This window comes from Manihot esculenta, chromosome 10, assembly GCF_001659605.2.
Source record: "Manihot esculenta cultivar AM560-2 chromosome 10, M.esculenta_v8, whole genome shotgun sequence".
NCBI classification, from domain to species: Eukaryota; Viridiplantae; Streptophyta; class Magnoliopsida; order Malpighiales; family Euphorbiaceae; genus Manihot; species Manihot esculenta.
In genome coordinates this window covers 4,957,226-4,980,147 of record NC_035170.2, presented here as the reverse complement: position 1 = coordinate 4,980,147, position 22,922 = coordinate 4,957,226, and the positions used below count along the sequence as shown (strand labels likewise).

Here is a 22,922-nt window from a genome sequence, read left to right as displayed (position 1 = left end):
TTTCTACCCACAGTATCCACAGTACCCTATGTACCCACCTCCATCCTTCCATCCAGGCACAGCAAACCCTATCCCAGGGGATGCTGCACCTCCACCACCAGCAGAAACCGCAGCTACAGAAACCCAAAGACCTCAACCTACCTCATCGGGAGGGAGCAAGGCCAAGATGATCGACTATATGAAGTTGGGTGCCCCCCAGTTTGATACCGGCGATGATCCGTTTGTGTACCTGGAGAAGGTCAAAACAATTACAGATGAGATAGGGGCTGATGACAGTAGAGCCATTCAGATGGCTGGTTTCACTCTGAAATGCAAGAAGGCACGAGAGTGGTTCAAGAACTATGTGAAACCAAAGGTGGACAGTCTGTCATGGGAGGAGTTTGTGAATGAGTTCGCAGGATGGGCTTTCCCTGACAGTTCCAGGGAGCTGAAGATGATTGAGTTTGAACAGCTGAAGTAGACAGATGAGATGGGTGTCGATGAGTACACCGATAGATTCTTAGAGTTGTTGCCGTTTGCTGGGCAACATCTGGACACAGATCCGAAGAAGTCGAGGAGGTATATCATGAGGCTCAATTCCAGGTATTCCTCTTTGATTCAGTCAGCTGATAGAGAAAGTTTCCATGCCATTATAGACATGGCCAGGAGAATGGAGGCTAGTGCCGTAATAGAGGGAAAAGTCAAGCAGTCAGTGGCACAGCCTTCTGGTTCTAAGACCCCAGGTGGGGGAAGGATAGACCCTTCATCCTTGAGTTCAGCTAGTAAGAAGTGGGGCAGTACCACTAAGAAACCAAAGAAGAATAAGTTCTGGAGCAAGATCAAATCAGGTCTGGGATTAGGAAGTGGCTCAAGCTCTGGTGCTGATAATGCAGTGTGTGCAAGGTGTGGTAAGCTACACAGGGGGGTATGCCGGTTTGGGACGACAGCCTGCTACAGGTGTGGGCAAGAGGGACACATGTCTTGGGAATGTCCGAGAGCAATTCCTACGGCACAGCCCCAGCAGACAACTTCGGGTAGCGTAGCACAGCCAGCAGCTTCAGCCGCAACACAGGCTAGTGGCAGAGGCCGAGGAAGAGGGTCAGCCTCTTCTTCATCAGTTTACAGAGGGGAAGGTCCGTCAGCTCCAGCACGGATCTTCACAATGACGCAGCAGGAGGCAAACGCATCCAACACCGTGGTGTCAGGTAATATCATCATTGGTTGTTCAGATGCTTATGCCTTAATGGACCCGGGTGCATCCCATTCTTTTGTTTCTCCGAGAGCGGTCGAGAGGTTGGGTTTGATGGTCTCTGGGTTAGAGTGTCCCCTATGGGTCAGCGGATCCAAATGTGACCCGTCAGTGGCAGAGTCAGTCTGCCAGTACAGTCCAGTTTTCATAGAGGGAAGATGCCTATCCGCCGACCTAGTGGTTCTAGACTTGACAGATTTTGACGTCATTCTAGGGATGGATTGGCTATCTACCCATGGTGCTACCTTGGATTGCAGAGACAAGGTAGTTAAGTTCAGATGTCAGGATGGGTCAGAGGTTGTCTTTAGAGGAGACAGGGGGAGTACACCTAGAGGTTTGATATCAGCCCTACAGGCTCGTAGGCTGCTCAGGAGGGGTTGTCAGGGTTATCTAGCTCATGTGAGAGAGCTAAACAGAGATGCCAGAGAGCCCGCCTCGGTGCCTGTGGTTAGAGAGTTCTTAGATGTTTTCCCAGACGAGCTGCCAGGTTTACCGCCTCCTAGGGAGATAGAGTTCGAAATAGAATTGATGCCAGGAACCAGACCGATCTCTATCCCTCCCTACAGGATGGCGCCAGCAGAGCTGAAAGAGCTTAAAGAACAGTTACAAGAGCTGGTAGACAAGGGTTTCATCCGACCGAGTGCCTCACCTTGGGGTGCTCCAGTGTTGTTCGTGAAAAAGAAGGATGGATCCCTCAGACTTTGTATCGACTATAGACAGTTGAACAAGGTTACTACCAAGAACAAGTACCCGTTGCCTAGGATCGATGATCTATTCGACCAGCTAGCAGGAGCAGGTTGTTTCTCCAAAATAGATCTGAGATCTGGGTATCATCAGCTGAGGATCAGAGATGAAGATGTGCCAAAGACAGCATTCAGGACCAGATATGGGCATTTTGAGTTCCTAGTGATGCCGTTCGGGTTAACAAACGCCCCTGCAGCATTCATGGATCTCATGAACAGAGTATTTAGCCAATACCTGGATCACTTCGTTATTGTCTTCATAGATGATATCTTAGTGTATTCCAGGAATGCAGAAGAGCATGCCCATCATCTGCGGTTGATCTTGCAGACTTTGAGGGAACATGGCTTGTATGCCAAGTTCTCTAAATGTGAATTCTGGCTGAGGAGCATTTCGTTCTTGGGGCATGTAGTGTCAGAGAATGGTATTGAGGTGGATCCCAAGAAGACAGAAACTGTGGCTAACTGGCCTAGACCCACTTCAGTGACAGAGATTAGAAGTTTTTTGGGTTTGGCAGGTTACTACAGGAGGTTCGTTCAGGACTTCTCAAAGATAGCAGCCCCTCTGACCAGGTTAACCAGGAAGAATCAAAAGTTTCTGTGGACCGACCAGTGCGAAGAGAGTTTTGAAGAGCTTAAGAAGAGGTTGACTTCAGCACCAGTTTTAGCTCTGCCATCTAGTGATGAGGACTTTACAGTCTTTTATGATGCGTCCCGTGTGGGACTAGGTTGTGTACTGATGCAGAATGAGAGGGTGATTGCTTATGCTTCTAGGCAGCTGAAGAAGCATGAGTTGAATTACCCCACACACGACCTGGAGATGGCAGCAGTAATCTTTGCACTCAAGATGTGGAGGCACTACCTCTATGGGGTAAAATGTGAGATCTTTACAGATCATAAGAGCCTGCAGTACATCCTGAGTCAAAGAGATTTGAATTTGAGACAGAGAAGATGGGTAGAACTGCTCAGTGACTATGATTGCAAAATCCAGTATCATCCGGGTAAGGCTAATGTTGTAGCTGATGCCTTAAGCCGGAAATCACTCGGCAGTCTATCCCACATCACAGCAGAACGAAGACCAGTAGTAAAGGAGTTCTACAAGCTCATCGAAGAAGGGCTACAGTTAGAGTTGTCGGGTACAGGTGCCTTGTTGGCTCAGATGAAAGTGACACCCGTGTTCCTTGAGCAAGTCGCTCAGAAACAGCATGAGGACCCCGAGTTAGTAAAGATTGCCAGGACTGTTCAGTCAGGCAAGAATGATGAGTTCAGATTTGACAACAAAGGGATCCTCCGCTATGGGAGTCGATTATGTGTACCAGATGACATAGGACTAAAAGGAGCCATTATGAGAGAGGCTCATAATGCAAGATACAGCATTCACCACGGAGCCACCAAGATGTACCAAGATTTGAAGAAAGTTTATTGGTGGCCAGCGATGAAGAAAGAAGTGGCACAGTTCGTGTCAGCCTGCGAAGTGTGTCAGAGGGTGAAGCTGGAACATCAGAAGCCAGCTGGAATGCTTAATCCGCTACCGATTTCAGAATGGAAATGGGAAAACATAGCTATGGACTTCGTAGTAGGGTTACCGGCGACGTCCAACAGAGTGGACTCCATATGGGTGATTGTGGATAGACTCACCAAATCTGCTCACTTCATCCCTGTCAGGAGTGGCTACTCTGTGGACAAGTTGGCGCAAGTGTATGTGGATGAGATTGTCAGGCTGCATGGGGTTCCTGTTTCGATAGTATCAGATAGAGGGCCCCAGTTCACCTCCAGGTTTTGGCGGAGTCTGCAGAATGCCATGGGTACTAGGTTGGATTTCAGTACTGCCTTCCACCCCCAGACTGATGGACAGTCAGAAAGGACCATCCAGACTATAGAGGATATGCTCAGGATGTGTGTGCTGGACTTTGGCGGTTCTTGGAGGCAGCATCTACCTTTGGTGGAGTTTGCCTACAACAACAGTCATCATGCTAGCATCGGGATGGCCCCATATGAAGCTTTGTACGGAAGGAAGTGCAGATCACCTGTTTGCTGGGAGGAAGTTGGAGAGAAGGCCTTGGCAGGGCCTGAGCTAGTAGAGATTACCAGCAGGGTGGTACCCATAATCAGAGAGAGAATCAAGACTGCTGCAAGCAGACAGAAGAGTTATGCAGACATCCGCAGAAGGCAGTTAGAGTTTCAGGAGGGGGACCTGGTATTGCTCAAGGTGTCTCCAATGAAGGGAGTGGTTCGCTTCGGGAAGAAAGGTAAACTAGCCCCACGATACATCGGACCCTTTGAAATCTTGCAAAGGATTGGGAATGTGTCGTACAAGCTGGATTTACCTGCTTCTATGGAGAGAATCCATCTGGTTTTCCATGTTTCCATGTTGAGGAAGTTTGTGTCAGATCCGAGCAAGGTTCTTAATGAGCCTGATGTGGAGGTCCAAGAGGATCTCACCTATGTTGAACAGCCAGTGCGGATCATGGACACCCAGATCAGAAAGTTAAGAAACAAGGAAATCCCGATGGTGAAAGTCCTGTGGAACCACCACAACTTGGAAGAGTGCACTTGGGAGACACGGGAGTCTATGCTCCAGCAATACCCTCATCTCTTTTAAGGTTAGTCTCTATGTGTTTTATGTGTATGATATGTTGTATACCTTGCATGTGTTAGTTGAGGAACATTCGGGGACGAATGTTCTTAAGGGGGGAAGAATGTAATACCCGACTAGACTCCGGTATCGGAATTCCTACCGTCCGGTGGAATCTCGGATGTCGGAAGCCTCTAGTAGGGTAGAAACATGTTTTCATAAAATGTTTTAAAGTATTTCATAGTTTTAAGTATGAAAATTAAATGAGTTTTGCATGAGAAGTCTTTGGAGGAAAACCCAAGTTCGGCCGCCGAAAGTCAAGTTCGGCCGCCGAACATGCATGCGTTTTGGAGGCACGTTAGGCCCCCGAAAGCCTGAGTGAGGAAAGTGCAGGTTCGGCCGCCGAACCTCATGTTCGGCCGCCGAACATTTGCATGGATGCGGAGGCACATTCGGCCCCCGAACGTGGCCTGGCCAGCCACTATAAAAGGGTCCCTTAGCCGAAAACGGGCGAGTTTTTCTCCCCATTTCGGCCAAGGTGAGCTCTCCGCCATCTTTACTCAATCTTGAGCTTTTTCTTCCTTTTTCCATGATCTTTACAAGTTTATAACTTTGGTTTTGAAGATCTTTGAGCTTAGAACGAGTTTTGGAGCTTGGAGACCAAAAGTTGGAACTTCTCCCATCTCCAAGTTTGGATCTCCTCAACCCTCGATCTTCAAGAGGTAAGAGCCGATCTTAAGCTCAATGCATGTTTTAAGTAAGTTTTAAGTGATTTTATGGGGTAGAATGGCATGTATAGGGTTGTATGAGTTTTTAAGCAAATGTTAGGTTTTATGTGATTTTTGAACAATGTGGCATGTTTGAGTATGCTTGAAGTGTTGTAGTTGGGGTATTTGTTTGTTTGAGGCCCCTAGGAGCTTGTATGCATAATTTGAGAGTTGGGAGGCGAAAATGCTTAAGGGAGCCAAAGTTTCTGCCCTTTGGCAGAAACCAGGTTCGGCAGCCGAAGGGAGTTTCGGCCGCCGAACATGGCTTGAGAGGCAGCTTTAAGCTGCCGAAGCTTGCCCCCGAAAGTTGGAGTTTCGGCTCTGTCCGAGACTTTCGGTCGCCGAAGGTGCCGCCGAACATGCATGAGTTTCGTCTCTGTCTGGGAGTTTCGGCCGCCGAAGGTGCCGCCGAACCTGCCTGACTTTCGGCTCTGGAGGGACTTCCGGCCGCCGAAGGTGCCGCCGAAAGTGCCCTGTCCAGCCTTTTCTTGCATGCTTCCTAGGAGTATTTTGAGGTGTTTTTAGGAGGTTTTTGAGGTGTTTTTAGGAGGTTTTTGGGGGTATGTTTAGAGTTATGTTCTTGTTGTTTGGTGCCTCATTTGAGTCCACCTGTGTAGGTTCAGACCCGAGGAACCGAGACCCCCGGTTGTGAGATAGTCGTTCAGAGTTCGTTGTTAAGCTTCAGTCACCAGGTGAGTGGAACAACCCCTTAAGTTTTAAAGTAAAGTAAATGAATAAATGAATGAATCATAAAGCATTGCCCATGCATCATTATGCCATGCAATATTTCAGGATGTTTGCATTAGAATTCACGAATATGCTGCATTGCATAAATTGATGTTGATGTGGATAGTTGTTGGGTGATCCATAGTCCTCTGATGTTATGTTATGATGATATGTTATGGAAGACCAGCGAGGCCCATTCTACGCCCCTGGCACTATGTAAGAGAAAGACCAGCGAGGCCCATTCTACGCCCCTGGCATTTTAGAATGTTATGTTATGTAAGAGAAAGACCAGTGAGGCCCATTCTACGCCCCTGGCATTTGGAGATGATTGAGGACTAATGGTGACAATACCATCCTTTATGTGATTAGCTGTGATGTGTTGCATTTCATGAAAGCATGAATAAGAAAAGAAAGAAAAAGTTGAATAATAATAATATACCTAAAAATGGAGGAATTATAATAATAATAAAATGAATAATAATATATCTAAAAATGGTGGAATTAAAGCAAATGTTTTTAGTTTCTGCTCACTGGGCTTTTTAGCTCACCCCCTCTCCCCTAACCCCAGTCTTGCAGGTGCAGAGTAGATAGAGAAGTCAGCAGAGTAAGAGAAGTTTATGTAATAGCTTAGCTGTGGACATGGTTTGTTGACAATGTAAAAGTATGAGATGTAATGTAATGTAAGTTTAATAATGTGCTTGACTAGAGTCTGTTGTATTCCCTGTACACATGGTCTTGTATGAGATATAATGTTTTTATGATGCCTATGTTATCCAAGCCTATGTTATGTTTTGTTACCCCATTGGAGTATTTGATGAGGACTCCAATGAGAGGTTTATGTTATGTTTGTGCATGTACAGGCTAGGCTTGGCAAAGAAATGTTTGAATGAAAGAAAAGTTTTTAATTTCTATGTATGTTGTTGACCATGTATGGGATTAAACAGGTTCACAGGATGTATGTTTGGCTTGCTACGGGTTCCGGCGGCCTTAAACCGACCTGAATCCTAGCGCCGGTAGCGGTCCGGTTTTCGGGTCGTTACACTCGAGTCCACTGATCCAAAGAGAACACTCTAGCCCAGAAGCTATCAACTCAACCTCTCGACGGCTCCTAGAGCAACTAAAGAAAGAGAAAAACACTAGGGTTCACAAAAACACACACATCAGAACATTCAAAAGAGAGCGTACCTGGCATCACCGTGTTCGATGTGTCTGCTCCCCTTCCTTGCTCACTGGTCTGAGCCACATTACTTGGAGCTAACTGCTGGGACCGTACCATCCTGGGTGTAGTAGGACACTCACGTGCGAAGTGCCCTTCTTGTCCGCACCTAAAACATGCCGTAGTCCTTGCCAAACAGACTCCCTGGTGTGGCTTGCCACACCTCGAACATCTTGTAGTGCCTCGACCAGAACTCGAACCATCTTCAGCATCTAGCCTAAACCTCTTCCACAACCTACCCTTCCTAGTTCTGCCCCATTGCTTCGGGGTTCTTCTCCCCCTTCTACCTCTCTTGGCGGCTGTACTCAGCATGGAGGGATCAACTTCCCCTGAACTTGAACTCTCAGAATCCTTAGACTTTTCCCCATTTTCTTCATCCATATCCACTTGCAGACCTACATCCCTCCTCTGCACCTCCATCTTCTCTTCTCTGCTGGCATCAACAGACCTTCCAGGGTCTCTTGATGTTTCCCCACTACCAACCATACCTGATTGTACTCCTGGCAGAACGGGAGGAAAGGTCTCCGTACCTTCCCACTCAGACGGATCTGACTCCACAGATCGACTAACACCTAGCATCTTCAGCTCTTCTGAAAACACAACAAGCGCACCGGTACACATAAGCATCACATCACATAGCATGGCATCATAACATATAGCATGCATCATATCATATGGTCCATGTGACAAACACATGACCCCTCATGCAACATATATCATGGATGAATCTGTCACCTATAGCCTACAACATAGCAGAACATGCCTTGACCAACTGTGCCAAAGGCCATACCTGGTCTCTCAGCTCATCTCATATCAGTACATATCATGCCATCTCGCAGCTAAGGGACTATCAACATCCATAATACAAACATAAATGCACATGCACCACACATGGCATTACACATCACCAAGCAAGACGGGACTCCTCATCCGATCCTAGTGGACATGATCTTGATCTTTCTTAATGTGCTTGCCCTCCTATAACATCTAGCACAACCTCCTTCCGATGTGCAACACACCGTACTCTTGAGGCCCTAAGCTCTGATACCAACTGTAACAGCCCGCATCTCCGGACCGCCACCGGCGCTAGGATCCAGGTCGGCTTAAGGCCGCCGGGACCCGTAGCAAGCCACTAGACATGCCAAACCTCTGGTATAATCCCATACATGATCAAACTTTTCTTGAAAATTAAGCTTGTGCCTCAGAAAAACCTTTAAACTTGCTTTCCTTACCTCAGCTTGACCTATGCATGAAAACATAGAACCTCATACCAGATGGGTCATCAAGCATGCTTTAAAACTATGTCCGCTTTGGGTCAAGGGATTGGAACCCTTTCTTCCCTCACGGGCCATTCAAATCTCATAACATTAAAACATTTCACATCATTAAAACCTTTAACCTTTTTAACATCAAAACATTTTCTTAAGATCATGTAAACCAAGGGATCAACCAACTCTAGGGTCAAGCACAACTCTAAACAGCACATGACATACTATACTTCTCATCCTTTAACTTTCCATACATTATCATATCGTATCCTTTATATACATCATGTCCACTACTATACTACTCAAGTATACAAGCATACAGACATACATCTCTTTATATCCAGCTACTTACCATATACATGCTTCTTCCTATACATACACTAAGCTATACTATTACATCAAAACACAGCAACCCATGCTTCACTCTTCTTTCCCCATAGCTTACTCTGACTTACTCTGGCTTAACTTAGCTCTGGCCCTGCAAAACTGGGGTTAAGGGAAATGGGATGAGCTACTAGAGCCCAGTGAGTAGAAATCATAAAACAGTTCATTCATTCATTTCATGCTTTCATGATATGTGTCACAGCACAAACATTTCACATCTCGGATTAGACATGACCTCAAAACTCCCTCTGTCGGCGCCCGATTCCCGAAGGAACTCACATAGGACTTTCACTGCCATGACAGATCGTGGGCTATTGATGTCACCTTGGTCCAATCCCCACTGACAATAAATAATGCAATGCAACATATTCGTGTCTCTAATGTAAAGCAACCTAGTATCACATGGCATTCATGATGCGTGTATTATGCTCATACAATCATTACCTTTAAACATTAATTTAAAACATGCATAGTTAGTTCTACTCACCTCTGGCAGACGCTGGACTGACTCTGCAACTGCTAATACTGATGGCCTCCTCGATCCCTCGGGTCCGATCCTACACAGGTGGACTCGAATGAGATGCCAAACACACTCTAACAACTCATAAGCAACTGCCCAAAAACCCCCTAGAACATCACATGAACATGCATAGAAAACAACCTTGAAAAGGCTGGACAGGGCACTTTCGGCGGCACCTTCGGCGGCCGAAAGTCCCACTCCAGAGACGAAAGTCAGGCACTTTCGGCGGCCGAATCCTCCCTTCGGCGGCCGAAAGTCTGCTTTCAAGCCAAGACTCAACTTTCGGGGGCAAGGTTAGGCGGCCAAACCATGCATGCAAAGACAGGTTCGGCGGCCGAAGCCACTTTCGGCGGCCGAACCTGAGTTCTTCCCAGAAGGGCAGAACTCAGCTTCTCATGCATTCAAGCCTCCCAAACCTTTCAAACACCCCAAAACAAGCACCCAACCTAACCAAAACATGCATAAACCCCTAACCACGCGCAAATGAGCTTAATAGCTTGATTAAACTCCAAAAACAACATCAAAACATACATAGATAGCTTATGATCCACATAGGCCAAAACCATCAAAACAACCCATAATCTCACTTGCTCTTTCCCACTCATGCATACACTCTCCCTCCTGCATAACCTAGCCTAAACATTCAACATAACATCATATAAACATACATGAGCATCACATAACATACATTGGGCATAAAACCCACATAAATCCTAACATACATATCTACCCATACTCTACCATTAAAACCTTCATAAAACTTCAAAAGACACTAGGAAAGCAAAGATCTACACTTACCTCTTGAAGATCGAGGGTTGGTGCGACCCAAAGCTTGAGGTGTGGAGAACCCAAACTCTTAAAGTCTTCAAGCTCTCCAAACCTTGATCCAAGCTTGAAAACTCTTCAAAACAACCATGGAACTCATGAAAACATGAAGGAGATGAAGAAAAACATGAAAACGGCCAAGGGAGGACAAAAACTCACCTGAGCTCGAGAATGGGGAGAAAACTCGCCCATTTCCGATCTGAGGGCTCATTATAGGTGGCCTGGTCAAAGACCTTCGGCAGCCTAACGTGCCCCCTAAACTCATGCATGTTCGGCGGCCGAACTTCACTTTCGGCGGCCGAACCTGGCAATTGCCTCCTTGGTCTTTTCTTTTCAAAACTCAATTCTTTTCCATTTAAAACCATGAAATCAGTAAAAACATTTTAGAAAAACACATTCTACCCCTCTAGAAGCCTCTGGCATCTTCAGAATTCCTGATTCCAACGGAGATTCCGCCGGAAGGTAGGGATTCCGATGCCGGAATCTAGCCGGGTATTACATTCTACCCCATAGATCTTGCATAAAACTTACTTTAAACATGAAATGAGCTTAAGATCGGCTCTTACCTCTTGAAGATCGAGAGAGAGACGTCCTAAACTCGGAGGTGGGAGATTTTTGGGTTCTTGAACCTCAAAGCTCCAAAACTTGCTTAAAACTCGGAAATCTTCAAAACAAGATGAAAACTAGTGAAAAACTCGAAAGATCTGAAGGAAAAGACTCAAAATCAGTGAGGGGGTGGCGGAGAACTCACCTTGGCCGAAAATGGGGAAAAAGCTCGCCCATTTTCGGCTAAGGGACCCTTTTATAGTGGCTGGCCAGGCCACGTTCGGGGGCCGAACGTGCCTCCGCATGCATGCCATGTTCGGCGGCCGAACTTGAGGTTCGGCGGCCGAACCTGAGTTTTCCTTCAAGGTTGTTTTCATGCAAAAACTTATTTCCATTATACTTAAAACCATGAAATACCTTAAAACATTTTATGAAAACATGATTCTACCCTACTAGAGGCTTCCGACATCCGAGATTCCACCGGACGGTAGGAATTCCGATACCGGAGTCTAGCCGGGTATTACATATACAATCATATCGAAGGTAAAAGGAGTAAAAGAATATCGGTCATGTTGACTGATGAGATTTTTTTTAAATACTTAGATTACTTAAGTCTTAATTAATGTTTTGTTTAAAGTTTACTTTTTGTTGTAAATGTAATGATGTAAAAGTTAAATAGCTGATTATAGTACAACTCACTATACCTTAACCATGCTTTTTTATTTTACTTATGAGAGTTGTTAATCTCTTTTGTATTCTGTGTAATTAGATTTTAGCTGTATAATCAATTAATCATCACCTATCAGCAAGAAAATGAGAGAGTTAGAGACGTTTTGAGTTGCTCTATTTTTTTTTCAGTTCGCTACTAGTTTTAGATATCTGTTTTCATTTATAAATATCTAATTTTAATATTTAATTATTTATTCTCTGTTCCAGTTTTCAACAAGCCGAGTAATATCTAAATCTTCTAAATAAAAGAGAAAATGTAGATTTTAGTGAGGACAAATACATGCACCATCCAAATCAGGTTATAAGCGATGAAAACTAGACACTATAGATAGAGAAGAATAACTTCCTCAGTCGCATCAATCACCACTGGTGGGAGTTGTGTTTTTTGATAACCACTTTGTGCTTTTTGAGACTTAGCTCTCGGAGCCACTTCCTTCTTCCTTTCATCAGGATTCAGCCTTAGGAATGGTAGATCTAGGGAGGCTTTCAACCTACCAAGCCAGAGAGCTAAACACAAGTAGACAAAAAAAAAAATCTCACCTAGAGCTCCATTGCAACAAAATAAAAATCAAATAAAAAGAGTATCTGCATCCAAGTTGGCAGTGGAGTAGGTATACCTATAAAGTTAGAAAGAGAAGTTCCCCTTTATTTAGAGGGATAAAGGGAAACCGATTAATTGGCAAAGTAAAAGCCTAAAACCAAAAAACTTTTTCTCTCTGAAAACTTAGAGAAAATCTTTTTTTAGCTATCAAACTAATTAATCGTGTCCAATAATGTTGCTATATTCTTTTGATTTACATCATAAATATTATAAAATTATGAAGTGCTCACCATTCTTCTTTCTATAGAAATACAAACCACAATCAAATGGACTTGTATTGTGCCAATTTGATGTGGAGCAACACCATTACCATTATTAATTGTTGTTATCTTACAATCTACTTTAATAGGAAAATTTTTATCTAAATTGGGTTTATGTGGACTTGTAGTATAAAATGAGATTTAAACTTATATGGAACCCATATATTTACACTATGAGTCTATGTAGATTCTGTCTAGATAAATCTTTTTGATTCTAATAACGTGCCAAGTTGTCGAGGAGTTTCCTTTCTTTTCTCCATTCTTTTGACTTCTGCCAGTGAGAGTCGAGTGAGAAAAATTGATTTTTCCTTTGTATTAGAATGCATTAAACTTGCATCTTGAACAACTAATTGTATCATATTATTAATGATTTCCATTAAGTTAACCTCCAATTCCTGCATGAGTTATCATATAAACTAAACTAAACCATATATCTTAAAGGTAAGCTTCTAGTTATCATATTAAGTGTGGTAGAAAATAAAAATTTTTGTAAGACTGTGTAAATTTGATGATCAATTCAAAAAAATATGATTATTAATTATTAACAATTTTTTATATATAGAATTACAGTTGTGATAATTCTTATCTAGATTGAATCTATATCCGTAATATAAATGTATAGTGTTTCATATGAGTTTCACTATTATCTTACAATACATAGTCATGTAGATTCAATTTAGATAAATTTTTTTATAAAAATTTCATAATTATTTTACGATATACATTCATACGAGATAAGTTTTTTCATACAACTATTGCTTCGGAGCAAGTTAAGCATTAAATCTAGTCAATTATCACTTGAATTGACTCAATTGACAATTGGGCCACCCTTGCCAACTCCCATTGACATATATGAAAAGATTAGCAACTACCCATTTCTATATATTAAGCATTGGTCTCGAGAAAAAGACACATACCAATGCACATAAACATATCTTTATGGCTCCAATCACTACCCTCTTCTTCTTCCTTCTCTCCTGTTTTCATCTTCTCCCTACGCTTCAGTCTTTAGCATTCCATATTTCAACATTTCAGGAACCTTCATTAAGATTTGGTTTTGATCTCATGGGTGTTACTCCTTCCTTCTTGTGATCTGATGGATTTGTGTACTAAGACTCTTATCCTTCATCTCAGTGTTGCTGCTGCAGCTTGTGTGATCATGTGCCTCTGTGCCTCGGTTTTATGTTCATGGAAGGTTGGATTCCTGCAAATTCTACTTTATATTTCTTTTCCATGTATTTTGTAAACCTCCAACTTATTTTTTTCCCTTTTTGTTTATTTGTAGTTGCATACCTTTTATTACAAGTATGAGATCGTTTTATTATTATTATTATTATTATTATTATTATTATTATGTAATGCAAATATACCATATACACCTATCAAAATAACTTTAAAAAATATTGAAATAAATTCAAATCGTGTACCAAAAAATTCGACCACTTGGTTTTTGCGTTGATAATTAAAAAAAAATTAAATAACTTAAATTGTAACAAAATATTAAATTACTATCTATTTTACTTAATTTTTTCAATCTTAATAATTCTCTTTTCTCTTTTATTAATCCACCGCTAGAAAAGTAGAATAATTAAGAGAAAGAGTGAGGTGATGAGATATATTCTTAGAAAATTGTAGAAAATAATTATTATGTTTAGTAGAGATAATTGGTAAACTGAAAAAAGAAATAATACCATTAATTTTCTCAAAACAATAGATAATTCTGAAAATAACAATTTCTAAGCACAATCATAGATAAAATACCGGAGATCCTCCTGCTCCAAGGAGCAGAGAAGAACCGATTTCGACGGCAGCAAAAAGGCATGTAGCTCAGAAGAAGAAAAATGAAAAAAAAAAAAAAAAAAATCTCTCTTTAAAAGGTTAGAGACAGAGGAAAATCTCATCTGCTCGTGTATTGATTGTGTCTTCTGTAGGCCATGGATGTATTGTTGCAACTTTTGGGCTTTTTTTGGCAGCCCCTTTAATAAATATTTGCACATCTTTTGGAGAGAAACAAAAAAAAGCAGCTTTGGTTTCTTTGAAAAAATAAAATATTCACGCAAGTTCTTTGTCATTAGCTTAATGTGAAATTTTTATTCCCTTTCAGCCATTCTTTTGCACTTTCATCGTTTGAGCAGCTAATTTTAGTATAGGAACCAAGATAACAACTCTAATTTTATCCTTTGCTGCATGCTATATGCGGAGAAATTCATTAGAGCAACTTGTGAATTAGCATCCATTCCCATAACCTTTCAGCTTGTGAGTGTATTTTCAATTTAATTACCTTATTTTATTTTTTTAATTCCTTAACTTTAATTTAAATATTATTAAACTCTCTATTACGTGATATAACATTTTTATGAATTACTACAATTTAAAAATATATATTTTTCTTCTCCGACTAATAATTTTTTCACTTTATTTCATTTTCTCTCAACTTTCTTTCTATCATAAAAATTAAATATTTATATAAATAAAACTTATTAAAAAAAATCAAAATTTTTCATAAATTTACATTTATATTCTATTTTAATTTTGAACACTGTAATTTTAAAATTAATCACAATTTTAATCATCAATTTAAATTAATTTTGATTAAAATCTAAATTTATCATATGTTGTTCTACTAAATTTTTTATTATTTTTTAATCGATTAAATTTTAAATCAAATTGAATAAAATAATTTAAAATTTTCCATAATCACATTTATATCATGATTATATCTTAATTAAAACCTCTTGAATATCCGAATTAAAATTCCTAAATAAATTAAAATTCATAATTTATTAAAATTAATTTTTCTTTCATTTTATCAATAATCAAAAGTCAAAATCTCATCAACATGTAATCCTACTTGACTGATAAGAGAATTCATGGTTGACTCCAAATAATCTCTACCATATCATCTCTGACTTTTTAACTGTCTTTCTCTCTAAATTAGTTTCTCGTCTCGTAGTTCTCTCTCTGTTATTAATTAATTTATTTATATTTTATAATTTTTTATAGACAAAGCTGCTAATTAATTTAACTTTTATTCATGTGGTTAAAGGTGTAATTGAACTAAAATATTTTTAAAGTTGAATTTTACATATTATAAAATTTATAAATTGAAATTCAATTCTCATGAAATATTTGATAAACTTGAGTTTAATTTGAGTTCAACTCATGATAAGTTTATATTTAAGCTCAATTATTAATTAGAGTTTAAAAATAATTTAAAAATAAAATTAAATAAAAAATATTTTAAAATTAAAATATTTAAACTTTTTATAGATTCCATATTAGGTCCATAACATATAAAAATCATGTACTAATTTTAAAAGGAAGAGGGGCTTTTCCATTTTATAGGGAAGTAAAACTCCTCATTATCTATAATTTATCGATATGAAATTAAAATTAAATAAATATAAACGGATTTATAAACAGATATATAATCTGTTTGTAAAATTAAATAATATAAATAGATTTATAAATGAATACAAAATTTGTTTATAAAATTAATAGACACAAGAGACTTCTCAAATCAACGTATAATCTATTTGTAAAATTAAATAGATACAAATCATAATTTATTTAAAAAATTAGATGGATATAAATAGATTCACAATCAGACATATAATCTATTTGTTAAATTAAATGAACATAAACGTATTTAAATACAGATATATAATTTGCTTCTAAAATTAAATAGATATAATTTAACGAACATAAAATTTATTTATAAAATTTAATAAATACAGAACATGAAATCTATTTATAAAATTTAATTAGATAATTCAAATGGATGTATAGTTTATTTGTAAAATTAATTTATCACAAATAGATTTAGAAATACAGATAACTCAAATGGATGTATAGTTTATTTGTAAAATTAATTTATCACAAATAGATTTAAAAATAAATATATAAATTATTTATAAAATTAAATAAATATAAATAAATTTATAAATAGACATATAATTTATTTAAAAAATTAAATAGTTTGTAAAATTAAGTGAATATAAACGAATCCACAAATTAATGTGTAATCTATTTATAAAATTAAATGAAAATAAATAGATTTATAAATGGAGATATAATAACGGATATGTAATCTGTTTATAAAATTAAACTACAAAAATAAAGATATAATCTATTTATAAAATTAAATAAATATAAATAAATTTATAAATTAATATTAATCCGTTTGTGAAATTAAATTGATATCAATAAATTTACAAATGGACGAAAATCAAATTGTAAAGAAAATAATATTTTTTCAACGTTGGTTTATAAATTATAAACAGATTCATAGTAAATTCTGTTTGCATTTTATTATATTTTTGTAGTGAACATAGAGATCAACGGTGAGTAAACAAGTTGTGTTTCTCTTTACGATGGGGAACAAATTGATTCAAATGATTTTGGAGAATTTCATGTTTAAAGCATTTAAGCAATCAGCCCCATTTGCAAAGTTATGAGCATTCGGTCGGTTCGATTCAAAACCGAACCAAACCGAATAAATCATATAAATAAAAATTATAATAAAGTTGAAAGACTATAAATAAAAATTACCCATATATTTAAAAATCTGTGTGACTAAAATTTAATTTCCCTCTTCTAAAAAAACAAATACTAAGTATGGTGGAGAAATTAATAGAAAAAATATATATGAATTGAAAGAAAATACTTATTTATTTTTAAAGACTTATTTAATTAAATTTTAAAAATTTAAACGTTTTTTTTATTTTTTATTTTTAATTTTAAAGCTTACTTAAACATAAAAAATTTAAAGAGTTTACTTGATTATCATGTCATAATTTAAAAAACTAAATAGAGCTTTTACCTTCAAATAGATTTCACCATCATTTTGACTTTTTCATTTACTCTCTTTTTTTTTTTACTTTAAATTATTAATAATATTTAAAAAACAAAAGAAAATTAAGAAATCTAATTCGCATGATCTTCTCCATTTTCTTTTCTCTAATTATTGTTTTAAAAAAAATAACAATAATTCTTTTATTTTTATTTTCAAATTTTGTTTTTATTTTTATTTTCAAATTTAAAAAAATTTTATGTTACAAATTAAAGTTTAAAAATGATAAGTTGTAAATTCAGGGACTGCTGTGAAATTTACCCTTTTATTTTGTGCATCCCAAAAAATAAGCAGTGCAAGGGTTATTCGACCCTTTGTCTTGCGGTAAAGCAATTAAAAGAAGGGGAAAAAAAATTTACTGAATAGAGAAGAACGACGTCGCTGCAGTCCAGCTGCTTTCGATTTGCTTTTAGGCTTCGGCTCTTTTTCCCAGAAATCTAGTTGAGAAATTCCAGCTCGAAGCTCTAGCTAAGTGAAAACTTTCGCAGTCGCAGAGAGAGAGAGAGAGATGCATCTATGGCCTTCTCTGAGAATAAGGGACTCTTTCAAGATCGCGTATCTGAAAAAGCTGGAGTGGAACCTTCACAGAATGAAAAGCGAGAAGCAGCGGTCTCAGCAAAGCGGCGGCAACCAGGATAAGCTCTTGGATGATGGGGGAGTTTCAGAAGAGACATCCTTTTCAAAGAATTTTTTCTTAGAAAAAGCTGCTCTAGTTTGCAGAGAAACTCTCATGGTCCTCACTTGCTGTTACTGTTGTTTCTGTTGTGGAGGTGACTTATTTCCTTCTTCCTCCTTTTGTTCGCATTTCTGTGTATTTCTTTCCGTTCATTTAGCATCAATCGTTTTTGCAACAAATGAATTCTTGCAAAATCATGCAAGAATTCAACTCCCTTTAAAATGAAAATTTCTTAAGTTAAAAAAGAATTGAATTCTTTCATTTCAAACAAGAGAATTGTTAAAAAAGATCAGTTGAATTGAATTTTTGCGGATTTTTTTATACCAAACGAAGGGTTTGTGAACTTGTGCTGGAATTGGTTCTTGCACATCATTTTTTTTTATTCATTTGTGGGTTTGGTTGTTTATGCCTAAGTGCATGCTTCCTTTGTTAACATGTATAGAAATCAAGTTTGTACATGTCTATTTTAGGGGTTTTGGTTTATGGGTTAATGGTTTGAGGAATATCTTACTGGTGGTGCTGTGTCATTTTTAATTTCTTCTTAGAGTGTGTTTCTTATCCTTCCATTTGGAATCAAGAATTTTACAAGAATTCAATTCAATTGATTTCTTTTCTAACAATTCTTTTGTTTGGAATGAAAGAATTCAATTCTTTTTTTACTTAAAAATGTTCATTTTAAAAGTAGAAATTTTGCATGATTTTACAAAAATTTGTTTGAATTTTTTCTTGCAAACTAAATCATACGAACGAGGGATATGTGAATTCTGTTCGAATTCAATTGATGGGCATCTTCCTGTCCGTGGTAGCTATGGAATCTGTGGATTGATTGGTGGAGTAGTAGAAATTTGGCTGTGATTATGAAGTGAACTACTGTTAATAGTTTTGAGTTCTACAATTGCTATTATTGTGTTTTAATTTTGACCCGACGAGAAAATTATAGGAACAGCCTTGTGGAATCTTTAATTTGGAATCTGTCAAAGGAGTTCAATTGGAGCATCGCGGCATTCACTACATGCAACAAATTTCTTGAATTTACCAACAGGACCACAGATCGTTTATATGATATCAACATGCCTGTTAAGATACTCAAATTGCTTGCATCACTTGCAATAAAATTCCATAGTCAGAAGAAATAGCAATGAAAACTATTAGCATTGCATTTTAGTCTTAAGGCGAAAAGTGAACTGAAACAAAATTACTTCTGACAACTCATTTTTCATTTTGCTTCTCTGTATCATCAATTTGAAATTCAATGTGGAAATAAAACTCTCTGCTCCCATTCTCCTAGTAATTCTGAAATTAAGCTTTCGAACTACTATCTGTTCCACAAAATCAGCACTGTCCATTTTATTCCTAGATTGGGGAATGGTTCAACCTAGGTACTCTCTTGCAATTGAATTAGAGTTTGGAGTCTCAATTCTAGATCAGCAGAAATACCATTTTTGGCAATGCCAATGGATTTGCTTTCTGATATGAATGTTTGATTGGGCCATCAATCCAGAAACTTCACATGTTGAGCTTGTGTAGTGCATTCACATATTAGGATTATGGATAATCAGAATGGAGAGAATTTCATTGCAGATAGTGAGGGAGTGAGACAATGGGAAAGTATGAGGGAGAGAAAGGAGGCAGAAAGGTCATTATGGGCTCTTTTTTTTATATTATTAAAATGGTGTAGTTTTAGCAAGGATTGAGTCTCGCCAGTTCTTTATGGGTCTATCAGTTCACTAGATTTTGTTGATACTTGGTGCACTATTATCTGTCAATAAGAGCACATAAAGCAATTCTCATGGCGTGCAATTCAGTTCTAACTCTCTTGCTAAAACTTGGAGTTATACAAAATTAAAGTTTTTGAGTTCTTTGCTGCTTTGCTGGTTCGCCACATTTTGCTGGATAGTTTAATATTTGTCAATAATTACCCTTAAATTGGATTGGTCATTGAAACAGTCTCCAGTTCCAATGAATGGTTGAATTAGCAGCCCTGATCTTGTTTTAAAGCTACTTCATTATACCCTTATGGAAGGAAATCACTATTTCTACGTTAAGCTAGGATCTTGCCTTGCCACCCACTTCTTTTTTTCCCTCCTTTATTTTGAAAATGGAAAAGTTTGTTTGTCTTTTGGTGACATCTTAATAAAGAAAGTATTTATAGGAAGGTGGGACTTGACAGATGGAGCATCCCATGAATTTACAACCTTCATTAGAAAAAAACCCTTTTCATTTGTATTTTGTTTTATTTTCATTTACATCTCATAGAAAATTTATCGTCTTTGCTAGTTAGGAGCTGATTTATCAAAATTCAAAATTGCTATTGCACATGGCATTAATTAATATGTATATGTATGTATAGATATATTTATCGTTCATTGGTTTAGCTCTAATAGTTTGAGTTTTAGAAAGTATAAGAACTTCATTGAAAACTAAAATAGTTATAGTACTTGATTTGCAAATATTATTAGTATTTGTAATGTAATAATACTAGACAATTCCATGTCTTTTGTTTTCACTTTCTATTTTTATTAATCTCAAGTAAGCTGTTGTCTTTTTGACCTTGTGGGTGTGTAAACTTGTTTTTCTCTGGTGAAAGTAGCCAATAATTCATATAGATTAGATTTGGTAAAAGGTGTAAGAGCAGGCTGGGACCATTTTGCTGGAGATGCCTTCTATGGTGTTGGGGTGGAAGATAGTTGCTCTTAGGGATTGTTGCATGATTCAACATGTGGTTCTGAGGCATGTTCCTTATATTGCATTTAATATTATGGAGACCAGTGATTCAGTCGCTGATATGAACTGGCATAATGATACTGTAGAAGCATAGTTTGTGATGTCTGTCAATGATTGGAAGTGGCCTCTGTGCTGAAATTTTTGTGATTGGTTTATAGAGCAAGATTGGTTGAAGATTTTGGGATCATTCTGCTCTTTCTACCTCTAGGAGTAAGAAGCATGAGGTCAAATTTGTATTACTAAATTGCCAAGGGAAGGCAGGCCTAGGTTCTGGTGTGTGTGTATATATATATATTGATTGTAAGGTCTGCTCCATAAAGTGGCTCTTTGCATGGGCACCTTTCAAAGGATTCCCAAAGTATACGCCGTATAAAGACAAGCAACGTGATATGACGCTATGGTAATCAATTTATGGATCGTCGTCTAGTTCTCTATCCTTGTGGCAAGATCTCTATGGGGTAGGAGAGAAGTGTTTATGTGGGCAACGGGCAACAGCGATGTTGTGCCTAATGTGGAGTACAACCACGGAGACCTGTAGCTGTGTTTCCAAGATGTTTTTCTGCATTTCCCCCCTCTGCCTCTCCCTCTTCATTGTGATTCATTTCATTATTTGGTCTTTATTATGACTCATTTCATTGTCCTGTTCTTAATCTCATGTTGCTTTTTCATGTCATTATTTGGTCTTTATTGTGATTCATTTCATTGTACTGTTCTTAATCTGCCTTGTCTATGTTTAAGTCAAAGTTAGAACTGGTATTTGACATAACTATATTCATACTTACCATTGTTTTTAGGAGAAGACATGATTTAATACTTGAATGAGGTTTTACTACTCAATAAGCCATCTATCTAGTTGAAAATAATTTTTAGTTTAATACATATATTGCACACTGGAATTTCTGATTTCAAAACTGGCCGCGAGGATTACACAAAATATTAGCACTGTGATGACTTGGTTGGGACAAATTGTTAATTGACATGACTTCTTTTTCTTTTTCTTTCAGCTTGTGTCGATCAAGATGAGGGTTGATACTTTATTTGGCAGGCCTTTTGATCACTGAATCTATCCCTGTAATGAGAAAATTGGAGGAGGGGAAAAATGAGCAGCAAACTTCTGTACAGATTTGGTATAAATGTGATAGCCATTTGACTTAAATTGTCACATAAACAGTTTTACTGCATTTCATTCTTATGTGAAACAGGTGCAGATTTGTCGTCAATATATTTTTATCTTGCCTTAGCATACGATGCATGCTCAGTGTTCTTATGCTGTGATTTTGTTGTATGAATTATTTGCACAAACTACAAGGAATGACTACTTAATGTAATGAAGAACGAAGTATTTGCTTAAAGCTTTCCTCTTCATGCAATAACAAATATCTGTTATGTTTTGCCTACCATAATTGAGCTTCTACCTCATTTTGATTCTTTTTCATGTCATTTTTTCATTACATAATCTTAGCAACTCTACACTAAGCCCTGTGATTGTATCTATGTTAAATGGTGTTGCCAAGATTTTCATTTTCTTTTTTCAAATTTTATTTTGGCCAAGAGAGAAAAAAAACTGCTATAAAATTATGAAAATGGGTTCTATATTTTTTCTAAAGCAAATGGCTTCTGAAATTGTGATTCCACTAGGGCTTTGTTTTAGGATTGAAAGTGTGTTGCTTAACAAGTATCCTTATGCATATTGTGATCTGCTGGTTTTTTATCTGTTGTGTCCACGTATATGCATTTTGCATTTCTCATTAATAATTTTTTGGGGGAAAACAAGAGCAATTGTGAGAATTCTTCTGCAGCTACAGACAAAATGAGAACAGAATCAACAACAAATTGCCACTCTCAGCTGACTAATTCTTGTAGCTCTTAATTCTATGCTCTGTTTTCTCTGCATATATTCTCATCAGCAGCCTCTCAATCCCCTTGTGTTCAGAGTCTGCTTTTCTTCTCTCCCACTCTACTAAACTCTCATTCTTTCATTCCAAGCTCCTTTCCCCTCCCTAATCTCTCACAAACGAAAGGGCTAGCATTGGTAACATATTTTATAATTGCATATACTAAAACAACTAATAATGAAAAAAAGAATGTTTTTCTTATCTTATAATCAAGTCAAATCAACATGTAAGCTTTTGAAAATAAGCGGATTCGTTTGTTTATTATATTTTTATTTTGGTGGTTATAAGCTAGTTTAATAAAATATTTTAGGTCTATTTATGTAAAATTTAAAATTTTTTGTTATTTACTTAATTTAGATATTTAAAAATTTATAAAATTATTTAAAATTA

The 22,922-nt window shown here is 37.6% G+C and overlaps 1 protein-coding gene across 1 annotated transcript; it reads left to right on the top strand.

Moving 5' to 3' along the window:
* The first annotated feature begins 17,650 nt into the window (after window positions 1–17,650).
* LOC110624055 lies at window positions 17,651–21,880 on the top strand. Its single transcript, XM_021769124.2, has 2 exons — window positions 17,651–18,007; window positions 21,642–21,880. The coding sequence occupies exons 1-2, from the start codon at window positions 17,746–17,748 to the stop codon at window positions 21,665–21,667; spliced, it is 288 nt and encodes a 95-aa protein (XP_021624816.1). The 5' UTR covers window positions 17,651–17,745; the 3' UTR covers window positions 21,668–21,880.
* Window positions 21,881–22,922: the final 1,042 nt, after the last annotated feature.